We start from the raw sequence: 14,587 nt of genomic DNA on the forward strand, positions 1-14,587 counted from the left end.
TTTCAGGCACAGGAGGACAAATGAAGTGAAGACACCCTGTCGTTAGGTGTACACAACAAGTGCAAATGCAACTTAAAACATGATGGGGCGGGGAATGACCTCACTGTGTTTTAAGCCACTAATGTCTCTACAGCCATAGATCTACTTTCAGGCAAAAGGCAAAAAAGTTTCTCGCATGCATACATGCTGCTCTCCCTGTCCTGGTCCTATGAGCCATTACCCCTCACCTCTGAACGGAGAAAGACTTTACGCAGCGTCATAATTTAGCAAATTACTTCCTCAGAGGAAGGTCAAACATTTTACCATTCGATCAATAGGAAGCGACTTACAAATCATGTGTATCGATCATTGCAATCATTCAGAGGAATGTAGGGCAGACAGTAAAACCGCATGCACTTAGTCTTAATTGCCCACATTAAAGCAATTATACCCCAAAACTGTCATTGTCTAATGCTGTGCACACCACACACTTTAATACATCTTGCTAACTTCTTAGCGATGCAGATAGAATCGTAAGTCAGCCCACCAAGGTTGTAGCACTAAATGCCTAAAACATTGCTGAGACTATGCAAATTGGACCGTGACTTCTTTCACATGGAAAGTGAGCATTTAAAAACACTGATCACTGGGAGGGAGGAGGCACAAAAAAGCAGGTAGGAACATAGATACACTGGGGACGTAAATACACCCTGAAACAAATACCTCATTTGGTAGTTCAGATCAGGTCTAGAATATTGCCACTCCCAACATATTCAGAATAACTGTGTAGTCTGGGCTTTTCTTCATTAGTGGAAGCTAATTTTGGTGGGGGAGAGAGGTAAGTAGCTTGTAGCCTAAATTCTTCTTTTATTTCATCAGTTGCTTCAGTTAGTCTGCAGATCTTATTCAGATTGTATGTAATGTTTGTGGCTGGAAAATGCATGTCTGATGCATATACACAATGCAGATGAATATACAGCCTATAAACAATCTTTGCCTGTTTGTTCTGAGCATAACACATGTAGACGTGATGTGGAACAATGTCCTGGTGAAATGGAGGAAATCTCCTGGAACCAAATAAAGGGTGGTCTGAAACAGATGTGAAACAGATGAGAGTGACCTTTGGCCCTCCAAGTGTTGCTACAAGACCCATCAGCCTCAACAAGCATCGCCAATAACCACAGGTGATGGGAGTTGTAGTTCAGCAACATCTGGAGGGCCAAAAGTTTTGCCACACTTGATCTAAAACATTCTCTGGTTTTCTATGTGGATAATATTGTTACAGTCTGAAGTGGTAGGCCCCATGGATTGACAACCTCATGAGAAGCAGGGCAAATTCTTAAGGAACATATGCTACTAACTCAAGGATTTGACCACTAAATGTGGGCTGAAGGAAATGTGTTGGTTAAGGCAGCCCAAAACAAGAGTGATTTATGATTACCACAAATTGATAAGGACTCATATCAATGTGTCAGTAAAACACATTACGTTGTTTTAGCCCCAGGATGGAGAGTCTGTGGTCCTCCAGATCTTGCTGGACTATCACCCATCATCCATGAACGCTGGCCATGCTGGCTGAGGCTGATAGGAGCTGGAGTACAACAACATCTGGAGGGTTCCTCATCATTGTTTCAGCCAGTACTGCAAATGCAAAAAAGCCTCTTGATAACTGATGCAGGCAATTTAATTTTAATAGTATGTATGTAATATTCCAAAACCAAAGAGAAAGCACAGACCAACTCAAAAGGTTATATATTTTATTGTACTTTTAAAGCATATGGTTTATGGTGAGCGTCTCTGTTCGGCTATACACTCCTGAATTCACCACCGATTCTTGCCAGAGGTTTCTGGAGGTTTTCTAGTCTTCAGCATAAGGTGGGCGGCTGATTCATCTAGTCAAAGGAGGAGGGTGGTGTGTGTGTGTGTTTTCTTGCTTTTGTTTTGCAAGCATCATCTTGGAGTTTATTGTCAGCATTTTTTGCTGTACTGGAATGAAGACCTTTCAAAACTTTCAGACATGTCAACTTGACAGACCAAGGTCTTCCTCCAAGTTTTGCAATGGTTCAATGCCAGGATTAAAATACTTACAACCACAGAAGGGCTCACTTCTTCTTCTCCAGGTCAGTGTATGAGAGGAGTGTATGAGAAGAGAGGAGACTGACTCTGTCTCCGGTTGGTCACACTACCTTTAAAAAGTTGACTTGGGAGTGAGAGATTCCGGCCAACCACTTGCTGGTTCAGTGCTCAGTGCCTTGTGCAGCTGGGTGTCCACCTAAAAAAGGGACATTCTTTGACAAATTAATGAAGCAAAGTTTCCTGAAGATAATGGAAAGGGCATCCCATGACAGTATCGCCTGAGGTGTTATGACAATGGACCTCAGAAAGATTGGATCTACCAATCATCTCTAGCCATTCTCCCATATCCTTAGAGACTTCCTCCCCCTGGGGAGTAGGATTCCAAACCCATTGTTCTCCTTTATGTCAGGGACAACATCAGGGGTCAATGTTGCCAGGTAGCTGCCAAACCCTAAAGGGAGCACCGTGCCCAACCTCACCCCACCCTGAGTTGCAACTCTTTTTCCCTTCTGTCATTCCTGATTCCTTCTTCCTCAACAAGAGAATAAACAGTTTCAGAAAAAAGAAGAATGGAGCAGCGATTTCTGCTCACCGTCCCAGGGAAGGCTGGTTCCCTAGAAGGGATGGGACACTGCTCTGCAGTAATCTCAGTCTGCCCTCATCCAGCCCTCACCTGTCTCTCTTCTTATATACAACCAGTCCAGAAGGTGGCTCTGGTTGTCAGCTTCCTCCTCCTCAGTCTCTGTGTTGTGCTTGCAGAACTCCACAGAGAGGAGAACAAGGACAAGATTATAATTAGTTGGCTCTGCTGGTCTTGACTCTGGCTCCACCTACTGTTGGCCTCCTGCCTTATGCCCTTCCAGTTCCAACAGACATCAGGCACCACTGCACTGCTCCCTCTACTTCCAGGCAATGGTGTGAATTGAGTAAGTGACTGGGTGCGGTGTGGTGTGGCTAAGTGAATAGGTAGCACACGAAAAGCAAGAGTTGGGGCTGCAACCTAGTGTAGCCTTGTTGGCCGATATGAAATACTCATTGGGAAAACAGGACTTTGGTCACATACTCCTATCCTTTGGTGCTTTGTTACATCTGCCTTCAGGCCTGCGTCAAAGAGTGAAGGAGGAAGAGGGAGGGAGGGGCACTGATCCATGCCAGGGGGGTGAACCCAGAGGGGAGGCATGCAGCCAGGGCCTCATCCAAGGGCGCCTTCCCGTCTAGGGCCCAGCCCTCATCAACCCAATATTTAGGGCAGAGGTGCCCAGGATTTTGTGACATCTAAGAAGACTGCTTTGTGAAAATGGCGGTCTTGCCAAAAGAATTCCATTTCTACCTTTGCCTCTTTCATTATAGCAACAATTAAGCACTTTGGCCGGTTCCTTTATGAAAGTTTAAAATTGGTTTGTCCATTCCTCTCTCTTTTTCTCCACCCACCCCACCCCCTTCCCCTCTTGCTTCTCACACCTTATCTGGTTTCTGCATTCTTCGCTTCTTCAGTAGTCAAAGTGATTGAAAACTGAGCAGACCACCCTTCCCCACAGCCACTTGTCTTCACATTTCTCATTTACCACCCAATCAAATGGGCCTTTTGTGGACTGCCATTCCCTGTCGTTGCCTCTGTTACATGCATGGTATTCTTCAGGTCAGGCAGGTTAAAAGGGGGGGGGGGGAGAGAAACTCCAGGAAATGAGATCCACTTCGGCCTAGCTCTCTGCAGCCACATCGCTGCTGGAACCAACCGCCCAATAGAGGAAAGATATACTACCCCTATTTGATGAGCAACGGGCCAATAAATTCATTAATCATCATTTTATGCCTCATCAAACACTTCCCAAGTTCCTCCATGGGAGTTATACAAATTAGCGGGTGAAAAGGCAGTAATTTTAGTTTTGCTAGGTAAGTGCTTTCTGATTGCCTTCCTCAACAATGCTCCCCTTGACAAGCTAATAAATCAGGCCTTTTGGAACCTTCCTGCAAACAATGACTTCACATAGTTTTTGCCGCTGGTTTTTGGCTGGAAAGAGCCAAAGAGGATGATCTGAAGACCAGAGACATTGGGCTTTATTGCCAAGCGAAAGCTTTATTTGTGAAGAAAAGAGGTAAAAATGAAAAGGGAGGCTGAGGGTTAAGGAGGGATGGGAGAATTCATTTTTATTTTTTTATTGAGCGTCACTGATGGAAGAGAGAGACATTTCAAGTGGTAATGATGACACTGGACCATATATAATAAGGACCAGTTCCAGGAACAGAAACACAGAGAGCTACCTTATTCCAGATCAGGCTGCCATTAGTCCATCCAGCTTAGTAAAGAACAGTAGCTCTCTAGAGCCTCAGATCTTTTTCTGTGTCTAGGTAAGCACCATACATTTAAAGCACCCCCCCCCCAAAAAAAAATCATGGGAACTGAAGTTTACCCCTCACAGAGCTACAATTATCAGCACCCTTAACAAACTACAGTTCCCAGGATTCTTTACTGGGCGATATGCTTTAAATGTGTTTCAGATGTGCTGTGGGTACACAAACTCAGACAGAGATCTTTCTTACTGCCTCCTATCTGATTCTCATAACTGGAGATTGCAGGTTATAAAAAGCTTGAACATGTAAAGCCTGTGTGGATGTACCTTAGCATGTAGTCTGCAACCGGGTTCATTTGCAATGCGCATGGCACACCTCAGTTTTATCCTATGTGTTTGCAGGGCTGCTCCAGTGCACTCCTGCTGCTGATATCTGAAGCTGCCAACACTAACCACAATCCATAAGAATCTTGCAGTTTCTTGAGAAAGCTTACTTTTGGATGTGCGTTCCCTCAAAGCCATTACCATTCAGTTTGAAAATGCAAGTTGAGGTGTGCATGTCTGAAACATCCATTGAGCATGTGCAGATGAGAGCTGCATTGAAATGGAGTTTGGAGGGAATGTTGCAGGGATGGGAGATCAGCCATGTAAAAATGTGACTTGAAAACTGACGGGTGGGAGGGGGGAGAGAGAGACCTCACAAGGTTTCAAGCTGCCAATGTGTACCTAACCACAGTTTGTTTCTAGGTTGCATAAGCTTGATCTGTATTAGCCTAGTATTAAATTGCCCCAAAGCAGTGTCTTTTAAGAACGTTCATTGCAATTAATTTTACATGCCGCATAATGACTGTTGGGAGGGATAGGTCACATGTAACCAGAAATACAGGAGGATGAGCTTTTCCTACGTCCTCTTTAAAAAGATGCTCTGTCTGTGAAAAAAAGCACCTTGTCTCTACCAGCTGATCAATGCCAGGAATCCATAGGCCAGTGTTCTGTCCCAGGATGGCTCTGCTAATGTTTTGCCCTTCCACTCTGGCTCTTTGCTAGGCCTACACACTTAGGCTTGTACCACTTCCTTGCCTCCCCCCATCCCCCCCCCCCACCACTTGAAATCACTGGGAACTACTCATCAGTGATCTGTGCTTTCTGAATTGCAGCCTTCATCTCATTCCAGGGGCTCAGCAGCAAAGGAGGAAGGGATGGCAATGCAACCAATCTCTCTTTGCCGCAGCACTTTGAAATATACACACTGTTAGCCAGGTGGACAGGTGAGGGGCAGTTACATAAATCTAGAGGCTGCTATTGTCAGAAGTAACGGATTGCCAGGGAAAGTCGTAATAGAGACTGTATTTAATCTGTGACCAATTGATTGCTCCAGTGTTTCAGGTATTTGTAGTGTAGGTTTAGATTTGTTGGGTGGTTTTACAGAAAGCCTCTGGGGTGTGCTGTCTTATCTTTTCCCCCCTAAATTGCTGCCTTTGACAGTATCATCCCTTTTGGGGGGGTGGGGGGTGGAATAGAAGAAACTTGGCCGTAAATCACTGTACTAATCAGCTGTCACCAGCCAACATGCATACATTGGCATTCAGCCGGCAAAATTTGTTTTGGAGAGGCCTTTAGCAACAGAAACCATGTTTGTATCAATAACCATCTGTTAGCTTTTCCTGCATAAGTATGTACAACACAGAAAGGAACAAGGCAAAAAGACGGAAAGGGAGAAAACTGGGAAGGGGGAGAAAAGAGAGAGAGAGTATTAATTACCTGTTTTAGGGGGGTTGGAAACCTCTAAAAAGGTATACATTAAGTGCCCAGAGCTTGAATTCTCTACGAAATAAAGCTGCAGTGTGCTCATTTTCGCTTCCTAGACAGTCCCACCGGCTGATGTCAAAGGGGATTTATGAGAAAATGTATTTAGGTAGGGAGCTAGCCAATGCATGCTTCAAGAGCTTCTGCGATTTCTCTCTCCCCCCCCCCCCCGCGCGCCTCCAATGGGGCATTCAAGGAAGATTAACCCAAGAATTTGGATCGGATGGAACGCTCGGCAGAACGTCTAAGTGGAACGTTCGGGGAGAGAAAGTAAAATCGCTCTACGTGCAGGTTTACTGGGAAGAAAGGCCCGCTGTGCTCAGCCAGACGGACTTCGTTACTCTGTTTAGGATGGCAGCCTTAGAAATGGGGTTCCCCGGTTCTCTGTCTCTGAAATCCGCTTGTTCTAATAAACAGGGACGGGGGAGAGAGATTAAAATAGGCTAGCGGACTGCTTTCTCTGCAGCAGTCTAGACCCGAGGTGTAACTTAAGTACGGTGCGCCTCCTCTTCTCTCGGTTAATTTTCCTTCCTCGCATGACTGCGTGCTTCTGGAAATAACTTGGCAAACGGGGAGCCGTTTATCTATTTTATCACGGGACCTGATCCAATTAAATAAGTGCACATTTAAATTTGTATCCATCAAGACCAGAGCGAAGTGGGGGAAAGGCGGCGGCGGCGGCGGCGCAGCTAGGGTGTTTGTACAAACAAATGTCCCTTGCCAAAAAAAAAGGGGGGGGGAATAGCCCCATAACTGCTAATAACCCTGCTTGGTTCTGCTTCTCTTTTACTCGGTGGATCCACCAAGAAATTCAGGGCGGTTGGGGGACAAAAGAGCTACCCAAAAAAGTTTTTGGTTTGCAAAATATATTTATAAATGGGTGTGTTTTCTTTTTGGGGGGGAGAGGTGTTATGGGGCACGAAATATGAAAACTCTTTGCAAGCGAATAAATCAACAGCCGAGAATGCCTTCCTTAGCAGCCCACGTCTGAGTCCCGGATCCCAGCTTCTGAATACAAGCTTGAACACGAAACTAATTATAACAGTTGAGTAAGTGGGTGGCTGGAATGGGGAGGCGTTTCTGTTACAAGTACCACTTTTATTAGAGGAGGGCTGCGCTTTAGCATCGGGGTTAGTCACAGTTCAAGAACAGCTTTGCAAACAGCAGAAAAAGACATGCATCGTTCTTTTGGGGTGTTCGTGGAGGGCACTGCTCGGCTCCCCCTTCCTTAACTTGAGTTTAATCATTGTTCAGGTTCTTCAGATCCCTTGCTCAGAACCATTGCGGTCCCATAGACTGTAAAAAGAGGTTTCGACCATCGTCCCAGAACCAGAAAGTCGCCACATTCCATACTGTAGGTGAGCACACAGGAACGACAACTGCGGGCCTTTATTCAACCCACATTGAATATAGTTAGGGTTTGAGTATATTGAGTGGCATGTGGGGGGCGGGGTTGGGGGGAGGCGTTAGAACCATGCGTGAAACGATCTACCGGGTGTATATCCCTTTTTCTTCCGTGGATTCAGGCTGGATCTCAGCAGTAAAGAAGAAGAGCGCAGCAGCGCGATCCTGTTCTTAAATACTGTAATAGTTGGCGTGATAAACCCGCATAGCCAGGGCGGCCAGGCACTTCAGTCTCGGCTTCAAGTTCCATGGAGGTGAGAGAGGCTTACTTTCACGAAAGTGGGTAGTGGATTCAGGGCCGGGCTGACGCGGAACAACAAATGACCCCTCTCCAAGCGTGCGCGCGCGCGCGCGCACGCACACACGCACACACACCACGCTCCAAGGTGTGGAGCATTATATCCAACAAAATTATACTCAGCGCGTACCCATTGAAAATAATGGTCACGACCAACTTAGGTCCATTCATTTCAGTGAGCGTAGCTTATATACAATTCATCCTGCTTAATACTAGCGAGGGGTGGGGTGGGGATCCTACGTTTCATTGGCAATGAAAATGAAGCAATACTAACTTAAATAAGGCCTGCAGAAAACCATACAGGGCTTTCGACGTTTTCTTGGGAGTTAAAAAAAAAGATATTTTTAATGAAACAACAATAATAAATTAAAGAATTAACTAACTGCTTGCCCTTTCATGACACTCAACATCAGCTGCCGGAGGCAGACGCCTCACTCTGCCTAATATTGGAGCTGGAATTGAAATATTGTAGTTTTGATATAAATAAATAAAAATGTGTTTTTTTATCATAATAAAAAGCCGAAGCTTAAATAAGCAACAGGTGTACAATCAGGAAGCCACCATATTCTTCCACCCATTTCCCCTTCCTCAGTATTTATGGAGGGCTGCCAGGAGCGCCGAGACTGATACTTAACCTCCTCAAAATGCACTTGCTTTGAAGCGAGGTCGACTGATGTCGTCGGAGCTGGTGCCTGGGTGTATGTAAGAAGCCTGCGGTTTCTAGTTGGGTGGGGCTTGTCTTCACAGAAACCGAGAGGATATTATGACATCCTCGCTTTTGTGATTTTATTTTAGGGATGCGTACGACGCCCTTCACTATTAAACAAGTTCCTGGGGTGGCTTACGATAAAGTGATTTAATCATATGGAATACTGTATGTTTTCTGTTGATATGGCGTGCGTGAGTGGCACCCGGGAGCCCGTCCTATTGAGCTAGGTGAGACCTACTTCCGAATAAACATTCGTAGGGAGGTGTGATGTCACTGTGAGGGGGGTGCTTTCACAATCCGTCCTATATAAACCAGGGGAAATGGCAGTACTTCGATTTTTAACAGGGGCTTTAAAATCAGACAGAGGCGTCTGGTTGTCTAAACTGTGGGTTCATGCTGGGGGAGAGGACTTTTCACCAATCCTCAGTGCATGGGCGTGGCCAGGATTTATGTTGTGAGGGGCAGGTTTCATGTTAGGGGGGGAAAGCTTTCTTTTAGGGGGCAGAACCTCAGTAGGTTAAGCATTTTTATTTATTTACCTGGTATGGGGGGGCAGCGGCCCCCTGCCCCCCTCCCTTGGCTATGCGCATGCTTCAATAATAATTGTGTTGCAGTGATGCAATGCTGGACATGTTAGACATGGAATGAGTTAATTCGTCGAATTAAATTGTTTTAAAAAGCCAAAATAACAGAGGATCTTTAAAGTATTTAATCAAAGTGTACAACCCTCCTTATTGCCACAATGTAGACTTTGCATTGAAGGTAAATCTCTCAGAAATTGAAGTAAATTGGGGGTCCTCTGCTTAGGTCTAGCTCTTGACTTCTTAGACACACACAAATAATAATAATAATAATAATAATCACCAACATTGTTTGTCTGATCTTGAATTAGTTAGCTTGTCTAATTTGCCAGTTCTGTGCCGAGGCAAGGGAATGCATTCAGGGAAAGAAAGAAATAGCAAAAAAATAGACCATTGAGAAAGTGGGCTCTCCGCCGTTTCACTTCATGATGCCTTGTTCTGCGCTCTCCTCTTTTCAATCAGCTTTAGCGGGCGGAGTGGGTGGGTATTTCTGTGGTATCTCTGCAGGGCCTGGGGTCGGGGTGTTCAGTGTCCCTGGTTGCAGAGAAGCATGGGGAGGATCTGCCCTCAAGGCGCGCGTTCCTGTTGCTTCTCTGCATGAACAACAAAGAGACAATCTTGGGGCGCTCGAAAGCACAAGGATGAGTCAAATGCTGCTTGTTATTTTAAAGGAGTCTTAAAGGAAACCTTGTCGATTGTAAATACTTTTAAATCACGGAGTTGGGGTGGAGGGAGAACCGTGTGTCGCCTCTTTCAGAACCCTGTGTTAGACTGTCAAATGCAAAACTTATTAATAGACGGTGTCTGGCTGGAGGTGAAGATTGTATCACCACGGTGCGGTGTGTGTCTCCCCCCCTCAAACCTCTCTGCCCCGCCTCCAGTTGCCCAACAGCTGCAGGCATCATATGCCGATTCTTCTGTCCCAAGAGTTTGCCCTGAGGGGCATGTGGGTTTCTTGGTTTATTTAAAAGCTTAGCTACTGGAGTTATTTAAGGAAAGGCTATAATTGACCACCTATTTTACTCTGCTGGCTATCTGTGGCGCTGTCAAAAGAGAGGAGGGGGCATTTTTGATGCCGTGCCCTTGGACACGTGGGTAAGTTTGTCTTAGGAGCGCAACCCTGTGATCTGAACTATGGGGGGGGGGACCCTAGCCTTATTTACTCAGACGTACGCCCCAGTGTGTTTAACGGGACTTAATTCCAGGAAAGTTTGCACAGGATCTCAGCCTTAGGTTTGTTCTCCACTCTAAGGCTGCAATCAAGAGGGTCTTATTTAATAGGGAAACGTGGCCTCTGGTTTCCAGAGGAATGACTTCGGCTCACTTCCCAGTAAACCAAACTTGGATTTCTCAAACTGCCCTCGCTGCACTTTTCACCACAGCTGCTTATAGACTGTAAGCTCCGTGCGGACAGGGACCTGCTGCTTATTTGTCACGAAGCATCTCGTGCACTGATATGTTACCAGGAAGAGGAGTTGCTCGACAGAAGGAGAAGGAGCCCTAATTTGGCATCCTGGTAGCTATCGCGTTTCTAGGGATCCTTTTCTCTTTTAGCTATCAGCATATTGCCAGAGAGGCATCAGGCTTATATTGGAAAACAGAAGTGCCATCTAGGCAAGTTTATAATTTTCTCAGTCTCGCCTCTCCTTTACAGTGATTGGCCTTCCTCGCAGGGTTGTCGCAAGGGCTGCGGAGAACACCTATGCAGAATGTTTTGAAGCACCCCATAGCTACAATCCTCTATATACATAACACACATCAACTTGGGAGGGAGGTCCATTGAATACAGCGGCATTTACTCCCGAGACCTATACAGGATTCATTTGCAAGTCGCTATAAATAGAGAGAGAGAGCTAAAGGAAAGTTCTCCCTGCGCTGATTGCAGAAGGAAGACATTTAAATCAGCATGGGCTGAATTAATCAATGGGACTTAAAACTGCTTTACAAACTTGGGCTGGATCGTGTCCTAAATATTCTTTTTCTCATCAAAATACACGCTTAGGCTCAGTAAATCGCTACAACTGCTTTGTGGATAGGGCTATACAGCTTTCTTTTAGCTATGTCCACCAACCCAGAGCGCCTTGCTAGAGCAAGCATATGGAACTCAAAAATACCGTATAGATCCGTAGCAAAAGAAATCTCCCAAATCCACGGTTGGCCAAAACCTTATTAAGACCAATAAAAAAGTCACAAAATTGTAGCAAGCTTCCGCGTTCTCCAAGTATCTTCGCTAGGCAAGATGTTACACAAAATGTCTCAAAAGAGTAACCTCCTGCAGATGGCGGAAACTTGCGACTTCTTTTGTGTCCATGCCTTAGCTTAGGTCTAAAGAAAGTTGTTCCACAACTCTAGGTTTTGAACGCTTTTACTGTAGGTTCCCGCAAAGGAGTGCGTTTAAGATTGCAGCCTTAAGAGCTCAATGGCAGTTCTTGGTAATCTACGACCCCTATAGATGGTTGTTTTACAAATGACAACCCAGCTCTTTCCCGGCCAGCTCCCATTCTTTCTCTCTGAGTAAGGCCAAGGCTTTCTCTTAAGAGCAGCAATGCACTAAAAGTCCGTTTCTTTCCCATCAGAAAGACTGGCTTTCTTGTCAGGGACCCGATCCAGTTCAATCTCTTTCATTTTCCCGAGGGGCGTGGGGAGATGATTAAGTACCACTCTGCAACTGAAATACCTGTGTTTTATCAACCTGTGATAGCACTTCACTTACTTGATATGCACGGTGCCCAGAATTATTAAGGCCAGGAGAGGAGTGGAAATTCTATCTGGTTAATGTGACTTATTTTAACAACACACACACACACACACAGAGAGAGAGAGAGAGAGAGAGAGAGAGAGAGAGAGAGACGCGCGGGGGGAGGCATGTTAAAATAAATCATATTAATCATATATATGTCTCTGTATGAAAATGTATGTGTGGTTAACATACGAAGTCCCCCTACACTGCTACAAGCTTTCTTTCTTTCTTTCTTTCTTTCTTTCTTTCTTTCTTTCTTTCTTTCTTTCTTTCTTTCTTTCTTTCTTTCCAAACCGATCGTTCTTTGGTTTTCACCAATCTCCCCCTCCCCGCATCTTGTAGAGGTAAGGAGGCTGCAGGAATGCGAGTCTACAATCAGCCATCTGTCAGTTACAAGTGGCTTTTTCTTTTTTTGGTCGTGAGGAGAGGGCCGAACGCTAGGATACGCTTTCGTGGCGCTGGGGGGCGGGGTGGGGGGAGAGAATGGAGGAGGGGGAAGCAGCAGCCTGCCCGCAGACTTTCCCTTCTTCCTGCGGGTCTGTCTCCGAACAACTCCACTCCAAAGGAAACAGCTGGGCTGCATTGCTCGCACCCAAAATTAATTAAGAGCTCCGTTCGTGGGGATTTGATGATTCAATAAAAACCCAGACTCTCATATTCTCCTCTGTGGCTGCAATGATCCACTTCACTTTCTCTCTCTCTCTTTTTTTTTTTTTACTGGGGGGAGATATATGTCCCTAGATAGGACGGACCGGCATCTTCCCCTCCCCACGAGCGAAGAGGGGAGGGTTTTCCAGATTGTCTCTAATGCTCACACTAATTCAAAATTGCCACTTGTTTGCAAGGTTTGGGGAGAGAGGGACGCTCCCTCTCCCTTTTCAAAATGATCGTGATGAGGAACTAGAAAGTGGCGGTGGGGGATTGCCAGTGCTGTCAAGAATTAACGTATTGGTCGTTTGGAAAAGCAGCTGGTTTGGGGTGGGGGAGGCGGAGGGGTCTGTGTGTGAGACGGTCTAGCGCCTTGCCAAGTCCAGATGGCCTAATACTCTAAGCAGGTCACGTTAAAAAAAAGAAGCGGGGAGGAGGGGGAGAGAAGTGGTTGGTTAGGGGAGGTCATGGCTATCGCTTTACACGTCGTGAGCCGAATTCGATTCGGCTCTAGGGACCCCAGGTTTTGACGGGCGAGAGTGAGGCTGCGCGGGGGGTGGGGGAGTTTCTCTCGCGGTTAGTTAATTCGAAGCAAAAGAATGTCTGGCTGCAGCCTGTGCAACAAAAACCACAATTAACAACAACGCCCACTTGTTTTGTTAATTTATTTAAAAGCAAACAAAACTTTGCTCCCTCCCCAGCGATTTCAGTTTGGAGCCCCCGTCTCAAGCGAGAAGAGGACTTTCCCGAGTTTTTGAAGCGTCTCACAGCCGAGAAGGCTCCGGGTGGGATAGAAACTCTACCTCGTTAACCCAAGGGGGACTTTTTTTGGGGGGGGCAGGGGACTCACTTTAGTTGCCCAGTGACTTCCGAGGATGGAAAGCTGCGTCCCAGATTATTTAATTTCTCATCTCCCCACCCCCATTAGCGTTTGACTTCAGTGCAAATAAAGACAGTGTCAGAACCCCTTTCAGCGAATTCCAAACTACCTCAGGTCAGTCTAGAAGCAAGAGTATTTAATGCGCGTTCACGCTACAGATATCTTAACGCGGGTTAAACTCGCTGATTGCAAGGATAATCCAAATTAGTTAACCACGAAAGAAGCCTGAATGGTTCCCGCACTAATAAAGACCAGAGCATTTTATTCCGGATATGTTCACCTGGAATGACCACCACTTAACAAGAGAGGCATTAGGACAGTCCTTCCACCCAGAGTCATGCAACGGGGAAACGGCTCCTTTTGCCAAACACGGGGATTTGAAGAAAGAAAACGCCTTTAAAAATAGGTGCGGTTCATTTGTCCAGCTGAAATATATTTCATAGGCATCGACTCAAGTCTTTGGGTTGCCTGTTGGGGGGGGGGCGTTTCTGGCTGGCTGTCTTCATGGGTGTAGCCAAGAGGGGCAGGGAGAGACAGCTGCCCCCCCAATCAATAAAAATACATAGCAAACTGAAGTTCTGCCCCCTACAAAAAAAAACCTGGCTACGCCCATGGCTGTCTTACCACAAGTTCTTAAAATCATCTCCCTCTTTTGACGCAATTGGATATTTAATATCTCTTTCAATCATCTAGAACATGCTTCTTCAACCTCGGCCCTCCAGATGTTTTTGGCCTACAACTCCCAAGATCCGTAGCTAGCAGGACCAGTGGTCAGGGATTATGGGAATTGTAGTCTCAAAACATCTGGAGGGCCAAGGTTGAGGAAGCCTGGTCTAGAAGACGTTTTGTATTAGTATGTCACATCCACACCATACACTCAAAGAATAATTATATACCACTTTAAGAGACATGCTGCCCCCACAAAGAACCTTGGGAAGTGTGGTCTGCTAAGAGTTGCCTATCTACTCTCTGGGAAACTACAATGTTCCCGGGATTCTCTGGGAAGTGGCGAGTGGGGAATCCGGTTTGAGTCCAAATACCTGGGCTTTGGATTAGCCGAGTTGTCTGTGGATCGGGTTCAAAGTGGACGCTTTTAATTTCAGCACCTTCCAATCAACGAGCCCAGGCAGGTTCAGCGGATGAAGCAGATTTCGGGGTCCGCTCAACTCCAAGCA

General features: G+C 45.9%; 1 protein-coding gene across 3 annotated transcripts in view; it reads right to left on the minus strand.

The window, feature by feature from the left end:
* Positions 1 to 1,722: 1,722 nt before the first annotated feature.
* Positions 1,723 to 14,587, minus strand: part of IRX5 (iroquois homeobox 5) — a 29,161-nt gene continuing 16,296 nt past the window's right edge. For 2 of the 3 annotated variants that reach the window (XM_083451906.1, XM_083451904.1), the window contains exon 4: positions 1,723 to 2,251. In XM_083451906.1, coding sequence (XP_083308032.1) covers positions 2,217 to 2,251 — 35 coding nt within the window. In that variant the 3' untranslated portion in view covers positions 1,723 to 2,216. Of the gene's footprint in view, positions 2,252 to 9,254; positions 9,738 to 14,587 lie in introns of those variants that run through there. The other variant, XM_083451905.1, reaches the window with a different exon arrangement.

The sequence above is a fragment of the Podarcis tiliguerta genome (assembly GCF_965153285.1).
Source record: "Podarcis tiliguerta genome assembly, chromosome: 8".
Taxonomy (NCBI): domain Eukaryota; kingdom Metazoa; phylum Chordata; class Lepidosauria; order Squamata; family Lacertidae; genus Podarcis; species Podarcis tiliguerta.